Source organism: Choloepus didactylus, chromosome 2, assembly GCF_015220235.1.
Source record: "Choloepus didactylus isolate mChoDid1 chromosome 2, mChoDid1.pri, whole genome shotgun sequence".
Taxonomy (NCBI): Eukaryota; Metazoa; Chordata; class Mammalia; order Pilosa; family Megalonychidae; genus Choloepus; species Choloepus didactylus.
In genome coordinates, this window is record NC_051308.1 from 22,428,055 (window position 1) to 22,452,510 (window position 24,456).

At 34.9% G+C, this 24,456-nt stretch overlaps 1 protein-coding gene across 5 annotated transcripts in view; it reads left to right on the plus strand.

The window, feature by feature from the left end:
• RYR2 (ryanodine receptor 2) overlaps nucleotides 1–24,456 on the plus strand; it is a 769,122-nt gene that overhangs the window by 634,115 nt on the left and 110,551 nt on the right. For 4 of the 5 annotated variants that reach the window (XM_037821863.1, XM_037821872.1, XM_037821879.1 and 1 more), the window contains exons 69-74: nucleotides 4,600–4,687; nucleotides 7,001–7,093; nucleotides 13,394–13,564; nucleotides 14,636–14,695; nucleotides 17,760–17,894; nucleotides 21,862–21,974. In XM_037821863.1, coding sequence (XP_037677791.1) covers nucleotides 4,600–4,687; nucleotides 7,001–7,093; nucleotides 13,394–13,564; nucleotides 14,636–14,695; nucleotides 17,760–17,894; nucleotides 21,862–21,974 — 660 coding nt within the window. Of the gene's footprint in view, nucleotides 1–4,599; nucleotides 4,688–7,000; nucleotides 7,094–13,393; nucleotides 13,565–14,635; nucleotides 14,696–17,759; nucleotides 17,895–21,037; nucleotides 21,074–21,861; nucleotides 21,975–24,456 lie in introns of all 5 variants that reach the window. The other variant, XM_037821856.1, reaches the window with a different exon arrangement.

Sequence of the window (24,456 nt, forward strand, 5' to 3'; positions counted from 1 at the left end):
TCATTCATCTCAAGATATTTACTGATTTCTCTTGAAATTTCTTCTTTGACTCACTGACAGTTTAAAAGTGTGTTGTTTAACCTCCATGTATTTGTGAATTTTCCAACTTTCCATTTGTTATTGATTTCCAGCTTCATTCCATTATGATCAGAGAAAGTGCTGTATATAATTTCAATCTTTTTAAATTTATTAAGACCTGTTTGTGCTCCAGCTTATGGTCTGTCCTGGAGAATGCTCCATGAGCACTTGAGAAGAATGTATATGCTCCTGTTTTGGAGTGCAATGTTCTGTATATTATCTGTTAGGTCTAGTTCACTTATCATATTATTTAGGTTCTCTGTTTCTTTACTGATACTCTGTTTAGATGTTCTATCTATTGGAGATAGTAGTGTTTTGAAATCTCCCACTAATATAGTAGAGTCGTCTATTATTCCCTTCAATTTTGCTGGCATTTGCCTCATGTACCTGGATTAGGAGCATAGGTATTTATGATTGTTATATCTTTCTGGTGAATTGCCACTTTTATTAATATATAGTGTCCTTCTTTGTCTTTTATGACATTTTTGCATTTAAAGTCCATTTTCTCTGATATTAGTATTGATACCCCAACTTTTTGTTGTAGTTGTTGTTAGCCCTTGCATGGAATATCTTTTTCCATCCTTTTGCTTTCAACCTATTTGTATCTTTGTGTCTAAAATGAGTGTCTTGTAAGCAGCATAGAGGTGGATCATATTTTTTAATCCATTCTGCCAATCTGTGTCTTTTCATTTAGGAGTTGAAACCATTAACATTCAAAGTTATTACTATAGAAGCAGTTTTTAAACTATATTATCATTTGGTTTTTATTTGTCAGGTCTGTTTTTTCTCTCTCTCATTTTATCCTGTAAGTTACCATTACTAATACTCTTCCTTTCTGTACCCTCCTCCAAACCTCTCTCTCCTGTCTTGTCTTTTCACCCAGCAGCACTCCCTTCAGTAGGGCCAGTCTCTTAGTAAGAAAGTCTCTCAGCTTCTGTTTACCTTGAATATTTTAAACTCTTTCTCAGTTTTGAAGGACAGCTTTGATGGATATAGAATTGTTGGCTGGCAATTTTTCTCTTTCAGTGTCTTAAATATATCATACCACTGCCTTCTCACCTCCATGTTGTCTGATGAGAAATCAGCACTTAGTCTTATTTAGCTTCTCTAATGTGTGGTGAATTGCTTTTCTCTTGCTGCTTTCAGAATTTTCTCCTTCCTTTTGGCATTTGGCAGTCTGATTACTGTGTGTCTAGGAATGTATCTATTTGAATCTGTCTGGAGTATGTTGGGCTTCTTGGATTTGCGTATTTATGTCAATTTGTAAGAGTTGGGAAATTTTCAGCCATTATTTCTTCAAGTATTCTTCCTAGCTCTTTTCCTTTCTCTTCTCTTCTGGGACTACTATAATGTGTATGTTTGTGTACTTTGTGTTCTCAATTCCCTGAGATAGTGCTCAATTTTTTTCCATTTTTTTCCTCCATTTCTTCTTTTGTCTGTTTGAAATCCGTTGATCTGTTTTCTAGCTCACTGATTCTTTCTTCTTCCTCTTCAAATATGCTGTTGTATGTTTCCAGTATATTTTTAATTCCATCTATAGTGTCTTTTATTTCCATAATGTCTGTTATTTTTCTATCCTTCCAAATTCTTCTTTATGGTCTTCTAGTTCTTCTTAATATCCTTGATCTCTTTATACACATTTTCCTTCATTTCTTTGAATTGATTCAGGAGATTTGTTTGTACATCTTTGATTAGTTGTTCCAGATTTTGTGTCTCCTCCAACTTTTTTATTTGTTCTTTTGGCTGGGCCAAAAACTTCTTGAGTTTTAGTATGCCTTATGATTTTTTGCTGATATCTGGTCATCTGATTATTTTGATGGGTCTATTCTGAAGGTCAGTTTCTCTCTCTGGTCTAGGATTTAATTATTGCCTGCATTTGTGTTAGGGCACTTTTTTTATAGTCAGTTTGTCAGTATTTCCCAGTCATAACAGGGCTGGATTCCATGCAGGGGTTATAGACCAGCTCCAATGGGCCTGTGATAGGGTCGGAGAGGCTCTGGAAATCCTGCATTTTCTGGCCTGCCCAGCAGGTGGTGCTCTTCATTGACTCAATCATCCTCAGAGGAGCTGTTTACCTCCTGGAGCCCTGCAGCATCTGACCAGGTGGGCCTGAAATTGAGGGGTTCTGTGCTCTCACTTCACTGACCAAAATCTTGCTTAGTGTGGGACTCTTTTCCCCACTGTATTTGTGGCCAAGGACTCTCCTGGCTGCTGCAGTCTACAGCCTTTCCCCAGGCAAGGATCAAGCTGCCCACTGCTTTTTTCCTCATAAATTGAGGATGGGCACCAGACATTATAGTCTCTGTCCATGTTTTCTCAGACTCTTTGTGCCTCCCTGAGGTCCTTGAAATGTCCTTCCCTGTCTCCTGATTCCCCAAACACTTGATTTGGGCAGTTTCTGCCCGGCTACTTGCTGCTTTGGGGAAAGATTCTGTCTTTCCCTCCCATTTCCTCTATGGTAGTTTATTTTTAATCTCCATTATTGTGCCTTTCTTCCCTTTAATTTCCATCATGTTTCTCTTTAGTCATTCTAATTTTGCTCACTGTTTGTCTTTTAATATCTGTTTCTGTTTGCTAAAAGCTGCTTAAATGCAATATACCAGAAATGGACTGGCTTTTAACAATGGTGATTTATTAGCTTACAAGTTACAATTTTAAGGCCATGAAAATGTCCAAATTAAGGCATCAACAGGAGGATACCTGGACTCTGAAGAAAGGCCACTGGCATCTGGGGCTCCTCTGTCACATGGGAAGGCACATGGCTGGTGTCTGCTGGTCCTTCTCTCCCAGGTTTTGTTGCTTTCAGCTTCTGGCTTCAGTAGCTTCCTCTCTCAGTTCCTCCAAGGGCTTTTTCTCTACAAACTTCTCTGGATGTTTCTCTCTGTGAGTGCTCAGTTTTTTCTGTCCTTTATCCTCTCATAAAGGATCCCAGTAAAAGGATTAAGACCCACCATGAATGAGCTGGGTCACATATCAAATTGAAAGAACCTAACCAAAGGGTCGCTATCCACAGAAATGGATTAAAAGAACATGGCCTTTTCTGGGGTACATAACAGCTTCAGACCAACACAATATTGTTTGCTCTATATCCACCCTTAGTTTATTTCTATCCGTATTTTCCTTCATCTCCTTTATTTCTGTCCATATTTTCCTTCTTCTCCTTGGATTGATTTTGAAGATTTGTTTGAACTTTGATTAGTTGTTCCAAATTCCGTATCTCCTTTGACGTTTTCATTTGTTCCCTTGACTAAGCCATATCTTCCTATTTCTTAGTATGACTTGTCATGTCGTACTGATGCCTGCATAAAATCTGATTATTTTGATGCATTAACTCTTAAGGTCAGTTTCTCCCTTTTGCCCAGGTTTTTATTGTAGATTGGGTATGTGTTAAGGGTCTTTTTTGATGCATAGCATAATTTATACTGGCGCTTTAGAGTAGCTCATTTTTAACTGTTCAGATTTTCTCAGTTCTTCTACACCTGATTCTTGCCCTGGATATGTGGTACAAGTTGTAAGATTGCCGTTTTTTATGAAATTGTTTCACCTCAGAGGAAAGCTTCCTTTCCTTTGTGCCTTGTCCAGGAATTCTCATCTGTTCTGTTTTTGTGCAGAATTTTCTTCCCAGGTCCTATGATTTGTTTAACTTCTCTCCCTCATTGCCCCCTTTTTATTACACATTCCTGTTCTAGCCTCAGTCCTTTCTTACAGCAGTTCAGCTTTCCCTTGCTATATTTCTGTGAGGCTTTTCTTCCTCTGATTCCTTCCCCACTAGGGTATCCTTCCTTGGGAGCCAGATTGGTTCAGTCCAAAAGGGTCTGTTTTGTTTGTTTGTTTGTTTGTTTGTTTTGGTTTAGGTGATCTAGCAAATTTCAAGGACTGAGCTAAGTGTATGCCCCTCTTGCCAGCAGTTCTTCCTGTTCTCTTTTATTCCCTGGGAGCCATTCTGTATGCAAACCTCCTCGTCCACTTGTCTTCTGCCCTCAGTCTCTGGTGGACTTTGATCCCTGTGCCTGGATATGCATGGGGTTCTAACTCACTGCTTTGAGTGGCTCTGTGGTTTGCATCTCCAGCAGGAAGGACCCAGACTGTGCTGCCTCTATGTGACTTTTAAACTGCATGGGACCGAGTGGAGGACTCTCAGACAGTGGGTCCAGGATGTAAATCTACCTGCTTTGGGAGTGTTTTTTTTTTTTTTAACTTTTTCTTTGTTTGGCATTTGTGGAGTCCTTCTCCAGTCTTTGTCATTCTCCAGAGTTTCAACCAAGTGGGATTTGTCCTTTTATTAGTGGTTTCTAAGGGAAGAGTTCTCCTGGGGATGTCTTACATCACCATTTTGATGACATCACCTTACATTTTTATTAATGTTACAATTACATGTTACAGAGAAGACATTATGAGCTCTGTGGGCAGCATGCTCTTCTCTAGCTACTAGATTTCAAGTTTAATTTGTGAGGAGACTTTTTTTTTTTTTTTAACTTTAAGGAGTAACTGAGATTTCATTTTATTTATTTTGTGATGTAGGGCAAAGTGGCTGAAAGAGCCTAACCCGGAAGCAGAGGAACTTTTCCGTATGGTAGCTGAAGTGTTTATCTACTGGTCAAAATCCCATGTAAGTATGAAAATATTGGAAGACAGTGTGTCCCGCTTGGTTTATGTTAAAATTTTTAAATTTTAACCAATTTCCCAATCTCAATCCCCTCAGTAAATACCTTTGCTAATATTTCTCAAACCTGTCTATTAGGAATCACTAACAGTTCAGGAGAGGGGATAGGTTCCCCTGGGACTGTGGAGGATTATAAGCCTTCTTTTGAGTTTTAAGATTTAATTTTAAAAATCACAGGGATTTTTGATCACACACCCAAACATTCTGAAGTTTCCCCTTAAATCTTAGAGTAATATTGTCATTACAGAGAAAGGTGCCATTTTTATCCTTTAGCTTTCCCTGCTTATTCAAGGAGTACTTATGCCCCAGTGTGACAATTGCTGAGCTGGACTAGTGGTTTTCAATAACAGGACACAAGTAAGAAGGTATTTCTTACTCCCTTAAATTTTTGTTATCGTCATGCTCTTTGATTTCTATAAAAATTTACTTTTGTTCACACTTTAGAATCAGTTGGCTTTTAAGATAAAACTTCTGCTTAGGAACCTCATTGATAGAATTTCTAAAATACATCTTTTGCAACTTTTCACTATTTTGTATGTTGCAAGTAGAACTATGTACTTAAAAATCTGAAGCAAGTTGGTAATCATGAAAAGAATTTTATGGTATTCTATCAGGTATTTCAATAACTAGCAGAGTTAGTGTCAAAGAACATTTATTATTGCCCCAATTATTTCAAAAGCTTTGAAAATTTATGCTAATTATAATTCCATATTTCGTTGTAAATGGGAGACTCTGAGAAAGTAACAATAAAATCCTTAACCTCAGTTTTATCATCTGAGGTATCTTCCCAGTTTACTTAATCAGAGTGTCAGACAAATCAAATTACTTTGAAAATGTATAATTTTTTGAAAAGAAGAATTTCATTTTTAATGTATAGAATAATAATGTTGATTGTCTACATCTGAAGTCTGTAATACTTATTCCCAAAATCTATATTAAAATATACATGAAGATATGTAACACAAAGAATATATGAAATAATGGCTTTTTTAACTTGTGAATTTATATCGCACATTGATATTTATTATCCGTGATGTTAGAGGAAATTCTTTATGCTCCCCTAGGTAAATGCAAATGATTTCTTATCGTATTTAACTCATGTTAGGGGGATGTATTAGATCATTCAGCGTCCTTCTGAAAGAGAATTTGAAATCCAGAGGAAACTTCCATCTTGAGCTGGAAGACAAAGAAGGATTTTAGTTTGTTTTTACCTTTTATTTCCTCTGCTAGGTTACACTACCTAGTGTGCCCAGTAGGCAAATAGGAAGAACACAGGAATAAATCACTTCAGGAAACAAAACTCCCTATTTTTTCCTCGAAGAACTAAGAATCTTCTTCTATTTCATTTATCACTGCAATACCAAGGAAGCATCTTTAAAGTTATATTTGATACTGGATTTTTGACTGAAAGTATTTATCATAATCAGTAAGTTTTTAGAAAAACATTAATGATACTTTAAAAGAATAATAGGGAAGATCTGAATATGTGCTTCCAAATATCATGGGCATTGATATGTTATCAACATATATGTTTGAAGAATAAACTCCATGAGCAGCCATATGATCGTTAATGGTAAAATTAGTATGTCATTATGAGCTGAATGAAAACTGGGGATTAATGCTTTCACTGTCTTTTATACAAAACTATTTTATCATTCATCAATAATTAACATATTTATGTGTTTACTATGGAGTTTTGCTTATCAAAAAAGGAAGGCATACAGTTTATATCTTTACTCTTTTAAAACTCTATTTTGGCTTTCATTTTGGGTTTCCTTTATAAGTAGTGTTCAAACAGTTGATTTGCCAGGGTTTTTATGTTTCTAAGATGAAAGTGAATAAAACAATGTCACGGTACTTTACAAAATAGATAAAATATCTGACAGAATGGAAGGTTATATTATATTTGTATGTGTTCTAGGGAAGTCTGTGTTTATTCCAGGCAGCAGTATATGCTTTTTAGCCAGCTAAATCTGCCTTTGAGTACCTGGTCTACCCCTTGATGGATGTGTGACCTTGTTACTTAAATTTTATGAACCATAGTTGTACCATATTTAAAACATACATATCCATATCTGGTTCCCAGAATTGTTACCCCTAGCCAAATATTAAACAAATATTAGTTCCCTTTCTTGGTAAGTCCTTTATATTAAATTAATAGTCTTACCTTTGTAGAAAATTTTGAGTCCTGTGGAACCTGTAATAACATGGACTTCTTGTCCAAGTGATTTTAACTAAATTTCCTTTGCAACTTCTCAGAATTTCAAAAGAGAAGAGCAGAACTTCGTGGTACAGAATGAAATCAACAATATGTCTTTCCTTATTACTGATACCAAGTCAAAGATGTCAAAGGTACTACTACAGTCTGTTTTACTGTTTTAGAAAATATCCAAATATAACTTTCATTGGTTGAATTTTATAGACTTTTTGAAGGTTTATAGGGAATCTAGTAGATTTGATAATGTTATTTACTGATTATGCACAAACACACCACAAATACAGACATTCACAAAACTACCAGTTTTGTTTCATAACCACATGGAGGAATACCACATTCTCACATCTGGTGAGAAATATGCCTCCCCATTTTTTATTTCTTTCTCACTCATGTTAGGGGAAAGGGAAAAGCTTCCTTTCAAACATTTTTAAATTATTTCCTTTGTTTTTTTGAATTACCACTAAATAAGATAAATATATTACATGGGATAACACATAAAGTATGTTGCCAAATAGCCAAAGATGCAAAAAAGATCAAGGAAATCAGTTTCTACCAACTGAAACCTAAGTCTGTAGGAGGTACACTGAATCCCCTGAACCCCACAAGCAGCTGGTTCTCTTACTTCACTGGCCACCACTGGTGCAATAAGATAGTATCATTTGATAGGTTTAGTCTTATTTAGATTTTTACGTGCCGTGTATTTGACACTGCAAGCATGAACTAGAAGCTGATGCCAACAAAATGTGAATTACCTAGAACATTTATCCGGCTACTATAGGCTGTCGCTTCAAGTGACCTTAGTCTTGAAACACACATAGAAAAGGATTTTTCTCTCCTCTGGGTTGTGTATGTTCCTTGAGGAGATGCTCCATTGAGTACAGATTTCGTGGATGTTTTGAACTGAAAGCTGAGACAATTTTTCTGCTCAGGCAGCATATTGACACTTGTGCCAGTACTGACAAAGGAATTAAGGTGATCATTTCCTTTGGGAGGATGGCAGTGGTTCCAGTGTATCATCCAACTTGAGACAAATTAAAGGTCTCTAGAGCAGAGCACTGCATATCACTTATTCAGACATTCTGTTTCCTCTCTTCTGTCATTCTAATACAGTGGTTCTCAAGGCATACTCTCAAAGCACTGCATGTTCTGAGGCATCTATAAGCATTGACTAATAGTAGCATTTCCTCCTATTTGCAGAAAAATGTCAATAATAGTCAGTAGAAGCATCTCAATTTTAACATCTGAAAAAAACTTTCTTAAGCTTTCTAGTCTTTTTTATCATATGACTGTTTGCACTTGGAGACAAAACAGATGGCAAATAGTAGCAATAATGAGTAAAATTTTAGAAATTGCTGATTATGCTTAGCTTCCTCTTAATTTTTTTTGTCTGCATTTGTGCTTAGAATTTTATATTACATGAACTTTCCTGGAAATAATGATTTCGGTTCAAAGAATGGAGTCAAATATACTAATGTTTCATATTGTTTTGCTAAAGAAATCATGGTGTCCATGTATTTCAGAATTTGGCTAAATTTGGAGATCATTGTGTTGGCCATAGAAGCATCATATTGCCAGTTTTATCAATATCATTTGGTTACTCTGTTGAACCGCAAATGGCACAAAGGACCCAAAAGTGGGATGAGGTCAGGGGATGAGTGACATTTATCCTAGAAAGCTCTAGTGTTCAGGTCTAGTGCCAAGAATATGCCAAGAATTGGTAACAGGAGACTAGTCATAGGTATTACCTATGAAGCTGAAATGGACAGAAAGCTGTTCCCCATGTAATGCTGAGAACTAAGAGAGATAGGAAGCTTTGGGGATTCCTTTAACAAAACCTCACACGGTTTTCCTGAGGCATCACAACAGTGGATAGATCCACGCACCACAGAGTTCTGAAGGGAAAAGTAACTCCTTTAGAACAGAGATTTAGAGCAAATATAATACAGACCAAGAACAGCATAAATAAGAGGACAAAATTTTATATGGGTCTAGCCACTGTCACTCAAGCAAGGGGCAATCACTATTTGTATGGCATGCCATTTCCAAAATTAGGAAAGAAGATAAAATAGATGACTGAAGCTGGCAGACCATCTTGGAAGATGGCCACCTGAGAAAGAGATTTTAAACAAAATATGTATAGCCTGTGAAGCAGAGATAGGCTGATGCACAGAAAATTGGCTATAACCCCATTACAAGGAGAGTGACTAAATGTGTGTGGCGTTGAAGTCCCCACTGTGCCTTCTTTATCGGTCCTTGCACAGTGGTGGTGGTGACTACAGCAGCATGCACAGATTTCCAGTGGGTAGTGCTGTACTTTTATTCGCGTTTGTAAATCACTTGCACATTTGTCCATCGCCCTCTGTGTGGCATGATGAGCAATGCCTTTCTCCCTCTGCTCCCTCCCATCTGCTCTCCGAGCCCTTCATTCCCCAAGTAGGACTCTTGGCCCACAGTACTGCAGCCTGTCTTGGCCCACAGTACTGCAGCCTGTCTGTGACGTCTTTTAGACTACTTATTTCTCAATGACAGGGAACCTATTTTATTCACTTGGCAATCCTAAAGCTCAATGAAATGCTTGGGACATAGTAGCTTTTTAATCACTGTGGATAAATTACATTAAATTTTGATTTTAAGAAGTTTGAAATTTGGTTATTGTTCTAGTTTGCTAATGCTGCTGGAATGCAAAACACCAGAGATGGATTGGCTTTTACAAAAGGGGGTTTATTTGGTCACACAGTTACAGTCTTAAGGCCATAAAGTGTCCAAAGTAACACATCAGCAATCAGATACCTTCACTGGAGGATGGCCAATGGTGTCTGGAAAACCTCTGTTAGCTGGGAAGGCATGTGGCTGGTGTCTGCTCCAAAGTTCTAGTTTCAAAACGGTTTTCTCCCAGGATGTTCTTCTCTAGGCTGCAGTTCCTCAAAAATGTCACTTTTAGTTGCACTTGGGGTATTTGTCCTCTCTTAGCTTCTCCGGAGCAGGAGTCTGCTTTCAATGGCTGTCTTCAAAATGTCTCTCATCTGCAGCTCCTGTGCTTTCTTCAAAGCGTCCCTCTTGGCTGTAGCTCCTCTTCAAAATATCACTCACAGCTGCACTGAATTCCTTCTGTTATGTCAGCTCATTTATTTGGCTCCACTGATGAGCTTAGACCCACCCCAAATGGACAGAGCAACACCTCCATGGAAATTATCCAATCACCCACAGCTGGGTGGGGCACATTCCAAAGAAACACTTAAAGAATTACAATCTAATCAACACTGATAATGTCTGCCCACACAAGATTACATCAAAGATAATGGCGTTTGGGGGACACAGTATATTCAAACTGGCACAGTTGTTAACCTAGACTTTTTTATGTGTCTTATTTTACTGTTGCTTTGACTGACCAGCTATTTCAATGGCTCAAAGGTGATAAAGTTGCATCATTATATGGCTAACATTGCTAAAGTTTTTAATTCCACAACTTGTTTTAAAAACTTATACAGATAGCATTTATTATACATTTTCTATGTTAGTTTGTTGACATTTAAAGGAAATAAGTGGATTTTGCCATATAAAACTATAAGTACAATGGAATTGTATCCTATTTTTTCTTACAGTTTCAATTGCCATTGAAATATAACATCAGGCAGTGATCATTTAAAGCCAGGCTGACTTTCATAATTAGTATATCTAATATATAATAAATATCATGCGGAACATGTATCTTTTTTCTTTAGATATTTTTTGATAGACTATTTTGGTGTAGGAATATTTGAAAATTCTTTGTAAATTCTCAGTCAGAGGCTAGGTGATAAATAGAACAAATTGCAAATATGCCCCCGGTTGTTAGTGTGGTATAGAAAAGAACATGGTTTCCACTCTGCCCTTTCAGAACTATGACACCTTGAGCAATTAAACCTCACTTTCCAGATCAGTAACAATTGGTCATGTTACTTTCCTTGATAGTGGTAAAAAGTAAAATAATGTGTGTACAGTGTCTCGCAGATTGTAGGCACCCAACAAGTTTTGACTGTCCTCAAAGTAACAATAATGATAAAGGGAAAAGGCAATTGAGCATTTAGCAATGATACAGATTACAAGTACTTAGAGAATTTATTAGAGAAGAGAATGAATAGGATAGTCAAAGATTTCTTTGGGAGGTGAAGATTTGCATTTAGTATGGAAAAATGAAGTTTCTAGATTGATCCTGAGGAAAGGATGGAAGTGAAAGGTCTTCCCATTTCATCTAGCCAGAGAAATGTTTAATTGATGGCTGACAATATCTCTTTAGAAAAGTCTACTTGATATTTTTCTTCTTTTTCTTCTCTTTCTGCTGTTAAATTCAAGGCTATTTTACATGTACATTTTAGGTTCATGTATATCTGTATACGTGTGAGAGAGACAATATGGGAGAAAGACAGATTAATTGATTGATTTAGAAGAGGGCTCAATTTATCTTACTTTCTTCCAGAAATAAGCCTCATGTTGGATATTTTAATTGCTATTCATATCTGATTCAAATGTTAGGGAATAGTCTGAAAGTGAAATATAATGCAAATTCATTAGGTTCAGCAAGTCTCCTTAAATTATTGAGCAGCTCACATCAACAAGACTCAGTGGTTGGTTCTGAGTATAGAAAGGCCAAAAAAGATTCGGCCCCTGCCCTCAGAGGGCTTGTAGTCTGGGGAGGAAATAGACACTAACCAAGCAAAGAAACCACCAATGTGTATGGGCAGGAGGATATCTGATTACTTGCAGATTTAATTTCTTCATACCAGAAATGGACTATATTACCCCAAAATGTTCAAAAACTTAGTAACATATTTTGAGTTATAGATTTCCTGTGGTATAGAATGCAAGATTATTGTTTGAGCATAAGTAGGAATTCATTCGTCTAGTGTGTTGCTTTATATAGTTGCATTTTGTTTTGATTTAGTTAATAGTTGTACATATCAAACCAGGTGTAAACTCCTGCAGACTCCTGTATTCCATACAACCATAAAAGCAAAAGAAATTTACAAATTCAAAGAAATCTCTAAAACCAATAAAATTCATACCTTGATATAGTGGACAGTGCTGTTTTGCTGAAACTAAATTATCAATATTGGATTGAAGTATGTTTGCATAAATTATATGAATTTGTTTAATTTTTAAGATGATTCATCACTTGGGTAATTAGTTTTGCCATTGTAGTTATTTTCCTTTTTAACAAAGAGCTCATTTTAAATCATGGATCTATTTTTTTAGGATTAATCAATTTAATAGTACAAATGATTACTTACTGTGCTTTTTCTACAAAACTTACTGCAAATGATCTCTTGCACATTGGTAGATATAAAAATGTGATCCATGCAATAAGTACATCTCTTTGGAAGGTGATTATGATTCTGATTATTATGGGTAAAATATACAGTTTTGAGATAATAAATCAACATATAAAAGAATATATGTTATATTATATTTTAATATGATATGTTTTGTTTTCCTTTTGGGAAATCTCTTGTTCTTCTAGGGAGCTACCTGAAGACTGTTAAAGTATGTCATTATTATGAAAATATCTTACAAGGGTCAATTGTTGGGAAAAAATTCAATATACACAAGGAAGTAGACGTGGGGCAATTATTTTAATAATTTAATTTTAATATAATTTAATTTATTTAAATTAATATATTTAATATAATTTATTTCATAACTAAATATTTAAATTTAATTATTTAATAATTAAATGCTTAAATTTAATTTTTTGTTTTGTTCTTAGTAGCAAGAAGAATGCTCACTGTCCAGTAAAAATTAGACTGTGTCATTTGAGATGACCCCTTGGCACCAGCATAATTCTCTACAAAATCACAAAGAGAGCCCTAAAGTAGCATGGCAGTACTCAGCTATAAGGTGGTGATCCACAAAATCTTGAATATTTACAAAACACCAATTTTATTTATTTTTCTGCTCGAGAGGTATTGAAGCTCTGGGGAGACAAGTCTGCAGACTATATAAAAGGGAAATGTATTTCTGTAATGGTTTACATAGACCATATATATGTATTTTTTTAATAAAGCAAACATTTGTCAAAACAGAAAAAATTTTTATTTTTTTTCCTTTAAGCATTGAAAATTATCAAACATACCATATCTGAAATTTCCATAGAATTTCTCATATATCCATCTGATTCTGTAAAAATACAATGTACATTTTCCTTCTAAAAATTACATAGAAATGGATATCAATGAATTGTAATAACTAAACAATCCAAGAGTGGGACTTAAAATTAGCAAGAGATGCTAAGAAGGAAAGAGAAAAATTATTTTCAGAACAGTAGGACTTTCAAAAAAAATTAGGGGTCAACAGAAAAGGAGGAAGACAAAGCCACAATCAAGTTAGTATTCATAGGTAGCAAGTTGTGAATTTGAGAAAAGCAAACACAGATCCCAGAACTTGTGTTTGTTTCATAGGCAGCTGTTTCTGACCAGGAAAGGAAGAAAATGAAACGTAAAGGAGACCGATATTCTATGCAGACCTCTCTTATTGTAGCAGCTCTGAAGCGATTACTGCCCATTGGGTTGAACATCTGTGCCCCTGGGGACCAGGAACTCATTGCTCTGGCTAAAAATCGATTTAGTATGGTAAGTTTCCTTCTCTTACCAGTGGTGACGATCATTCAGCCTCCAGACATTGAAATGTTTGAACTCCTTTGTCTCAGTGTTCTATATCAGTCTTTGATTTGCATTGAGTGTTTTATTAGGTAGTTTTTCTGCACCGGCTGGAGGACTGAGATATACAGACTGCTTATTTTAGCAGTTAGGCCATTTTTATTTCTAAGTTATGTTCACCACCTCCATGGCATATTCAGGACCCAAGCAGAAAAGACAACCAGATCTCTGATAGTGAAAAAAAAATGGATTTCATAGGCACTCCTATATAAAATTTATGATGAAAGCTGTATTCAAATTTATGAAGGACAATTTTTCAACATGCTGATTGTGGAATAGATTAGGTGCTGACTTTTAAATCAGTAGCTCTGCTCCTTTGTAAGCATTAAGATTTAAGTTCCTGAGATTTTATGTCCTCTGTTTTTCTTCTTCGTGGTTATGGAGATGAGAATGCAATGTTTCAAAAATATGCATTGGGATTTTTTTTTTTATATTTATGTAAATGGGAGGACGTATCTCCCCTCCCCATGCCCACAGATTCAGTGAAATACCCATCTGTATATCCAGAATTTGACACTCACAAAGATGAGCAAATTGAGGGAAGGGTATGACAGAGTTGTTAGCAGCCTTATTGGAAGTTATTTAATATTTGAGTCTCAGAGGAAAGCTCTTTGCTTTTTCTGGATCATGGGGACATTGAGTTAAAATAGCTTTGTGTAAAATTGAGACAATACTGTAGACATACTTCCCTTTGAGCCTAAGGGAACATGTCTCTGCCACTCGTTACGAAATGGAATCTCAATTCCATTGGTTCTCAATGCATTTAATGTGGAATTAAGTGGGTTTCTGTCTTGTTTAAAGTCATAGCAGTATCAAGAAATTATCTGATATAGGACCCACCAACATTTGTGACACATACTTAGATCCTGTAAAGACATTTGTTCAGATATATACTATTTCAAAAGAGATTTGAGTTATTTCTATTGATTTACAACAAGTGATGCATTATGAGAGTTCCTTTAGATAACATTTATTTCTTGACAGAAAGACACTGAGGATGAAGTACGAGATATAATCCGTAGCAATATTCATTTACAAGGCAAGGTAAGCCAAATTTTATTCTAAAGTACATTTATTATATATAAAGCAGTCAATCTTTCTTTATAATAATATGCAAATAATGTTACTTTAGCAATAAAAATATTGAAAATATATTACTTTAATAAGTCATTATCCTACTTGCAAACCCCAAAGATATATTCTTCATCGGAGATTGTCAAACTTTGGGAAAAAACATCTGTCCCCAATCAGAATAAAGCTTGGATATGCCCTTTGTATAGATGAGTTTGAGGGCTTTGGGGACATGGAGGCAGGTATCCGTAAGAAATTGAGAATCTACATCTGGTGCTCATAAATTTAAATAAGTGTATTTAAGAATCATTAATATATAGATAATAATAAGAATTTTTGCAATAGGGGGAAATGAATTTACCCAAGAAGGGGAGTGTGCCTTTAGAAGAAAAACATGGATGGAAACTAATATAATACCTACTTTGAATGGTAGGTGAAAGAATTGCTAGAGTGGATTTTATCATTCAGGAAGAATTTGCTATTGTTTTGGCTTCTCATTTGCTAAAACAAATACCATACAACTGGTTGGCTTAACAAAAGGAACTTATTGACTTAATGGTTTCAGAAACCCTGGCTTTCTGGGGCTGGTTGCCAGTGGTCCTTGGAACTTGGCTTTACCTTTAAGTGCGTATGGTGGTATCTTCTACTGTTCTCTTTTGAGTTCCCTTAACTTCAAGCTTCCGGCTGCTCTCCATGGCTTTTTTTCCCTGTGTCCAATTTCCTTTGCTTATAAGGACTTCAGTGAATCAGTGCACCTCTTTCAGCTTGGGTGCACCTTAACTAACCACATCTTCAAGGGTCCTATATACATATGGGTTCACACCCCAGGACCAGGGGTTAGGACTTGAACAAGCCTTTTATGGGGGACATAATTCAATGCCCAATAACTATTATTTGGAAATTTTTTCAAACTGATGAATAAACTATTCATTTGTTTACAAAACCTATTATGTAATGTTATAAGTGTAGAAGTTTATTATTTATACTCTGCCTGTTTGTTTTTATTCTGGTATCCATTGCCAGGATTTTTTTTAAATGATGAAAATGTCCAAATGTCAAAAACTAGTGAGTATAAGATCATGTATGCCTTTCTGGGTGTTAAAATGTCTCCTTCCAAAGATCCAAACCATATTCTTTTTCTTTTAGCACTTTGGAATAAAATATGATAAAGGTGAGATGTGCCTTTATAATGTTCACAATGCACAAATGTTTATTTAGAGCAAATACCATGTAATTGTTGATATGTACTCAGTCATACATTCAATGTTAATTTTTCTACAGTAGAATGTTAATTCGTACTACGGTTTTTTCTCTCTTCAGACAGCAAAATAATTTTGAACATTTTTTAAAATGTCTGTTCAGCCTTAGGTTGAACTTTAAGTGAATATTTGACACTAAAACCTTTTTCCCCTCTATCGGGACACAATATATGTATTTGCATGTAGGTGTTTGAGGATGATCACATACCCTCCCATATCCTCTGAAAGGGTCGCAGGGATCCTCAGGGGACCCCAGGCCTCAGGGGAATAATAATGCACCACTACTGAGTATAGAGCAGAAATGTCAGGTACCTCTTAAGAAGGGCGTTAAGCCAGTCCCAGAAAATAACCAAATAAGGAAGGTTATTTCTCAGATAAGAAAGAAATTCTTCCATTATTTTTTGGAGATCACTTCTAGGAATACTTGGGATAAATTATATTATATATTGGGGACAGTGGAAGAAAGGGAAGAGCAGAAAAGGAAGCACATTTGTTATCAGTATTTCACTTCCAAATGAATGAGACCTGAAAGTAAAGAGAAAATGAATAGATATTCTTTCTGACATTTCAATCTATACTTCTTAAGCGATGAGTTATGCATAGATATTATGGAGATATACAGGCTTCCAAAAAAAATTAAATTTGTGTTCCTAACTCTTTGAATACATTGTCTTGAAATCATAGGGATGGTAATAGTGGAGGGGGGAGAAGTAAACTTTATATTTGAGAAAATAAATATTTTACATATTTTGCCAAATATAGGTAAGAATGCATCATTAAAATCTAGACGTACCCTGCCACAGCATCATCCTCAGTTGATAAAAGTTCATGAGAAAAAAGCATTTTGTTTTATCAAAGGACATACGGTGTTTACCAATCATGTCATCCAATACACAAAAATTCAATCTCTATTTTTTCCTCTATTTGAAAGTTATTTTGATGTTTCAATCTGTGCTTCCCCATGCTAGGAGTTATGAAGTATTAGTTGCTGTCCATTTAATTCTGCTTCATAACATTGCCTCCCATTTTAAAAGGAATTTTAAAGAGATTGAGAAAGATAAGGGGTTGCTTTGCCCATTTTTGACTCATGCTTATTTTATATTATTTATTTGAAGATATGTGTTCTTACCCTTTTTAAGATGCTTGTATTTTCATTTTCTATGATTTATAATAATATCTTTTAAAAACACGCAGACTTCAGTTGTGTCTTGCACTCAGGAAATTTTACAGTATTAAAATTCAGAATGTGTGGGCTGCTTTATAATAAGAATATGATTATATAGACCCCCACTGATTTTCATTATTTAATATTTTTGTTTCAGTGAAACTAGCCTCTGTTTATAGAGTTAGTCCTATGTGATCCTACAGCATTGCCTAAAAAGTAAAAATATAAATCTTTCAATAGCTTAACTGTGAAAGAGGAAGATAAAGGTTTGCTTGGACCATTTCCTTTCCTTGACTAATTCCAGCTCACCCTAAGTTCTAGTTGAAATTTCTTATTTAGAGAAATCTTCCCAGCCACCAACAGATTAGGTTAAGTCTCATAGTATTTTATATTTCTTTATAGTAGCTCTCATCACGCTGGTAAATATTTGTTCAATGTCTGTCTTCTCCGCTAATTATAAATTTCATGAGCCCAAAGACTTTGTCTGTCTTGGTCTCTGCTCAGAGTTTTAACACCGCTACACTAAATAAATAATTGTCTGTTGCCTCTCTGGAAGTAGGTCTTCCTTTCTTTAGATTGCAACCTTTTATTTTATAAACTTTTTTTCCTGCAGTTAGAAGATCCTGCTATTAGATGGCAAATGGCTCTTTACAAAGATTTACCAAACAGGACAGAAGATACTTCAGATCCAGAGAAGACAATAGAAAGAGTCTTGGATATAGCAAATGTCCTTTTTCATCTTGAACAGGTTAGATTTTGTGTTGTTTCAATAATATTTGCCTTAACCCATAAAAATATTTTCAAAGGAGGGTATGTATTCATTGTTAAGTATGAGCCAAAAAGCATGTTTGTTCAGGATGTGTATTATAAAGACTGGATGGACCGTTAGTGTTTAGTATCTAATGAACCCAACTTCAAAATCTTTTGCAGCAATATGTGGATAAGGTATTTTGCGAGATCAAGGCTTTTGTTTTATTGTCCTTTTCAAAATATTTCTAAAGCTATACCAATAATTAGGATTGTGTATTTAATTCTAAGTTATTCTAACAAAACTGGGTGTTACACATGATTTCAAATATTTTATGCTCACATCATTTTTTTAATTACTGCTTATATAAACATGTTTGAAATATTATCTTTCACTGGTCTAATATTTGAGGTGATTTTTTTGTCACTTGCATTTGGCCATTCTTTTTTTTTCCTTTTGTTTTCAAATTCAATTTTATTGAGATACATTCTCACATACCATACAGTCATCCAAAGTGTACAATCAGTTATTCACAATACCATCATATAGTTGTACCTTCAGCGCCACAATTTTTGAACATTTTCATTTTCCCAAAAAAACTTAAAGTAAGAATAAAAATAAAAGTAAAAAAAAAGATACCCAAAACATCCCATCCCCCCTATTATTCATTTAATGGCCATTCTTTTTATTAGAGAGATTTTTAGCTAATTTCTCCAAGTTCAGAAATAAATTACATTTAAGAAAACAGCAGTGTATTGATATTAAAACAATGTGAGAAAAGTGTTTTTATATAAATTTTCAGTTGTGTCTTATTTTAGACTACAAAGTTTGCTATGTGTTTACCTTATTATTACCTTTGCTCAAGAATTTCCAAACCAATAATATTTGAAACATTGTCAGTCAGATTATATTTTCATTTAAGGGATTTTCTGGTTGGGTAAAATATCTGTGATACAGAAACATATTCTCTCTTTCTCAAGAAGTCCATTCTGTAAAATAGTACCAGATAGAAGAAGCTCAGTGAATGACCCAACTGAATGTGATGTCTCATTAGGCCTTTTTGACGATACCTGCTGATATGGCAGGTGAATTATTTTATGCTGTACATAAAATAATTAAATGTCTTGTATCTTCTGAGGAAATTTGTCACAAAGATGTTTATTAGAACATATTTTTAAGCTTTGTATTTCCTTTATCAGCATATAAATACCAAACATTTTGCTTTGGATCCTATTTCATATTACTTGATCTTCCTTCCCTGCCGTGGCCAGTTAAATAACATAAGGATATCATCTAATATAATATCCTTTTAATTTCCTTCTTACTTACTTAGATGCTAATAACTTCTCTTACCATGCAGTTTATCAATATACCTGATGAGATTGAGCTAATCAGGAAACTCTTAGACCATATGGCTCTTCATGAATATTTACATTATGTAACACCTTATAGCTTAATATTTTGCCTACATAATTCCATCATATTTTCATGAAATATTAACAGAATACAAATTATCATCATTCAGCAGATGACAGGACTTGAGGTAAAGAAACTTTAAGTGATTTATACTGTCATAGGGTCTTTTTCAGAATTATATACATATTTAAGATTATTATAATGTTAAATATTCTACGTTAGGTTTTTAATTCTTTCTGGTTTTCATACACATAGCTTGACTTGCTTTAATTGATTTTTGGATACATTATATGAAGCTTATAGAATCTGGTTTAATTTTTATGTTCATAAAATATATTCAGTCATACCACATAAACTCGTTTGTAAGGTCATGTGATTTATTTTACCAACCATTCATTCATTCTTTGAACATATAGTGTGGGTCCCACAATGTACCAGCCCCTCTTCTTGGAGGTCCTAGTGACTGAGGAGTATTCCTGCACTGCAGTAGCTCATGCTCTAGTAGAAACATAGACACAAAAATAGGTAAATATGTAATGAAATAGATGAGCTTGGATATTAAATATACTGAAGAGTTTATGAAAGGGGCCCAGACTTAATTTATTTGTGAAGTAGGTGATCCTTGAGTAAATCTTAAAGAAGAAGTAGGACTTATCTGGAAAAAGGAAAGGTGTAAGATTTTAGTTAAAGCCAAGTATTCTTCAAAATGTTAAGGTTGGGCAGGGTTGGTTTGTCAGGAAAGGAGGATTTTTGAGTAAAAAGAAATCATCAGCTGTCAAAGAATTGAAAAGATGGGAAGATATCTGTACAGAATTCCTTTAATGACCTTTTTCTAATGAAAATTTGTAGCTGAGGCATAAAGGAGTTTGCAAAGAAAATTTTAACTTAAGCTCAGTGCAAAAGCAGTAGGTGCACAGGAAATATTTGTTGATTTAATTTATCTTCAAAATCAGAGTTCTTTTAAAATGTATATTTTGTTACACATCTGTTATTTTTTTTTTTTTTTCTTGAAAGCAGGCTGGTTCTCTTGAATTTCCTAAAACTCAAATTCCAGCCAAACCAGCACATTAGCACATGGAGACATCCAGAGTTACAGGATACGTTTTGGTATTAACCTTTGAATCATAGATCTTATAGGTACCTTTCTATTTGAGTTTCAGAAAAAGTCACTAATTTTGGTCTCTCATTGTATAATAGAAAATGATAAATTTCAAAATGGCAGGGACCTTTTCCCTCCTGTTCACTGCTGTTTCTGCAATGCCTAGGTACTCAATATGTATTTGTCAGTTGTCACCCCTTCTGATCAGAATGTCTTATTCCCATACAAAGCTACCATTCACAGTATTGGATCTAAAAAAGGGAATTTTAAATCGAAACGTGTTGGATCTATTTGAATAAACGTACTGTTGATTCTGTTTTCATTTATAACGTTGTTAAGTCTCAACAGTGTTTAATCTGTTTAACACACACATCAAGAAGACTGAGGTGGGCATTTAGCAAAAAAATATTTCTTGATCCTGATGTGCAGGGGGAGGTGTCACGAAAATAAGTTTATTTTGAGGCAAAACACACAAGCTGCTTCTTTAAAATTTCTAAACCAGTGTAGTTCAAACATGATTAATGTTTTCTACGGGTATTATTATATTCATATTTTGACTCTTTTAATAACACATATGATAATAAATTTAGTATTTTTTAGCTAACATAACCATTTTTCTTTCTTCCAGAAATATACAAGTATTGGCTGGCGATATTACAATCTGGGAAGTACAGTGTTCAGTTATCTAGAGATTACTAATTAATTTAGAATCATGTTGGGATTGTTTTCTCCTTAATATTTATAATTAATCTTTTTCCACCTGCAGTTCCAAACACCACTACCTAATGAATAACTTGCTTGCATCATTTACTATAACTTAAATTCTCATTTGTTTCTATCTAACAAAATAGTCATAAATATTTTAACATGTTTGCTAAATTAAATCCTCTTGCCCACTGCTAATACTGTGTTCACAAAGCCCTGTCATCTTCTATTCATCCTGTTACATTAAGAAATAGCAGAATTTTCATTTAGATTTTCTTTAACCACCTCTATTCGTGTTTACTGCTATTGCTCTTAAGATAAAATTAGTTACAATGGATACATAAATAAAAAGGGGGTGATTTTTTTGTATAGGCGGAAAATATGTTTTGAAACCATAATGTAAAAGGCAAAGGAAATTTCAAAAAAGATGCAGAAGTATTTTGTATACAATGGTTTAATTTTTCCAAAGAGATTACATAGCATCTAAAAATGCACACTTTTGGGAAAAATGGGTATTTTACATTTATTTAACATTTTATTTCACGTTAGCCTTGGGTAACTTTTAGGACATGGGCTTTTCCTCAAGAACTTAAAGGTACTTTTGGAATTGGAATTCCAAATGTAGGTTACTTTAAAAGTGCAGCTGTTTAGAACTGCATTTTTGAGGGTAGTTTGGTGCATAAATTATCTATCTATCTATCTATCTATCTATCTATCTATTTACTTCTATTTGTCATTTTGCCTTAGGTGGAGCATCCTCAGAGATCGAAAAAAGCCGTATGGCACAAATTGCTCTCTAAGCAGAGGAAGAGAGCAGTGGTGGCCTGCTTCAGAATGGCTCCTTTATATAATCTGCCAAGGTTAGAATAGTTGTAAAATTTATAATAGATTAAAATTATTTTTCCCTTATAACTCATCAGAGTTTAGGATCTACCTTAACATGAGTACAATAGACCAAAAGAAGTATGGAAGAGAGATATTGGCTCTTCTGTATAATACTTGTTCTTGTTTTTCTTTGTGATTATTCTCTGAGAACAGTGATCCAAAATGTGATTGGTAAATGACTTTTGTATACCAAGATCTGATCACATCTCTGAGGCAAAATGGAATGAGTAGGAACTCATTCTTTCAAGTTAGACTGCCTAGATTTGAATCCTAGCCCCTCAGCTTACTGACTGAATGACATTGGTCCATTAATTTCCCTGTCTTTCTTGTGGTTTTCTCATACAATAATAGGCCCTATCTCATGGAGTTATTTGGGTTATTAAATTGGCTTCAGTGTATGCAGAGTACTTAGAACATGCTTGGCTCAATAAATGTTAGTTGTTATGTAAATATTTTGTAATTATTAGCATTCAGGAAAAAGACCAATGCAACTAAATTTGAAAGACTCATCCAACTTCTCTTACAAGTATAGCAGACATATTTGTTAATGGAGAAGTAACCTGGTGCATTAAAGTCTGGCTTGATATCCTAGGGTACCATTTCAGTTGTTTCGCTGCTCTAAGAAACCAGGCTCTTTCACCCTTTTGACCATTATTCAAGTGGCATAATCCCCACATCTGATAAACAGGACTCAACTCAGTTATTTCTCTTTTATGAAACATCTCTGACCAATCCATGCCCTCCTACTCTTTGCAAGTTGAATGCTTCCTCCTATTTCTTTCCAGGACAGTTGCATAACATTCCTTTAATTGTAGCACTTTCCTTATAGTATTATGGCTATTTGTCCCTGTGATTCAGACATTGAGATCCTTTAGAGATTTCTTCAATTTTATATCCTCAGCCCCTAAAACATTACTGGGACACTGACGTTCAGTAAGTGTTCGAATGCATGAATAATAAGTCAGAGAGTTTAAAAAAAAAAAAAAACCCAAAGAAAACAAGCAAACATAAGTCACCCCTGCCCCTTTTGCTTAGAAGTGTTCTACCTTGGAGATTATTCAGAAAATAAGGAAGGTCCACATTATTTAGGTTATTTTTCTCTATAGAAGATACAGGGTCAGAGTTCAGAGAGTATCATGTCAATGGAATCAAACACTTGTGTCATTCTTGGATTCATTAGTCTCCTCCACTTTTATGGTAAAGAATGTTTCAGAAACCCCCAGACATAAACCAATACAAATGATCACATTCTTAATTTTAGTGGGGCCATTGTCACTGCTCAAGACCTTTCACCTTCCCTTACCCCACTGAGATGCTTTCCCATGGATCCCTTCACTGCAGGATATTATGACTTAGCCATTGAATTTAACCATTTTGATACCAATGACATAAAACATTTAGCTCTGTACTCTTACTCCTTAATTGCTAAATAATGAATGCAGCAGGTATTTTCACCTCATCCATGACTGCTCTCATCATCTTAGGGATGTTGCAAATGGACAGATGCAGTTTTTAGTTAAAGGCATTTCTCAGACTCAGGCATTTCTGAGACTTCTAAAAAAAGAAAATATAATAATTTTCTGTTAGCATATGAAATAGATGTGAATGCCCTAAAGTCTCCATCTCAAAATTGATTTACTCCCTTTTCAACAGCAATTTATTTCACAGAGAAGGCAAAGCCTATTTGGCAGGAGTTTCTCAATTTACCCTTACTTCCTCTCATTACTTCTGTTTCTGGGTTGCTGTCTTCTGCTCCTCTCCTTTTAGCCTTCCTTCTAGTTTCATAAAAGAGACAACACTCCTCCTTTTGAAAGATCATGTTCTGATCTATGCCCTTGCATATTTACCAAACTTCTTACTTCTACCCTCACCTTCCAAATATATAAGTATTCCCCATTGTAAAAGTGGATTAAAAATTAAATGATCACTTTGATTATTGCTACATGATGAAGTGATAATCACTAACATCCGTGAGGTCCCTTCTATTATGTCAGGTCCATGGCAAATGATTATATGTTGATCACCCCATTGATTCTTCACAAACCTGTAGGAGAAGTACATTCATGATTTGCTGAACAGTAAACATCTAGTAAGTCCTGGAACCAGGATTCAGATTTGAGTTAGTCTAAATCAGGAGTCAATACTTGTGACCACAGTGCAGAGTTAGGCTTACAAACAGCTCAAGATATGCATTCCAAAGCTGTCACTTGTTATTGCAGAATGACCACGGGCAAGTTAGTAACACTTCAGAATCATAGTTTCTTCACTTATGAAATGGTTAATGCCTCAAAGAGCTCTTGGTCTAATTGAATAAGGTAATGCATTTCCTTCACATCATTACCATTATTGTCTCTGCTTTCTTTCACTTTTTTCTCTGTCCCCTCCATTCCTAACCAAATGGAATCTGGCTTTGTCTCTGTATTCTCCTGATAGAAATAATTCAATACATTTCCTAAA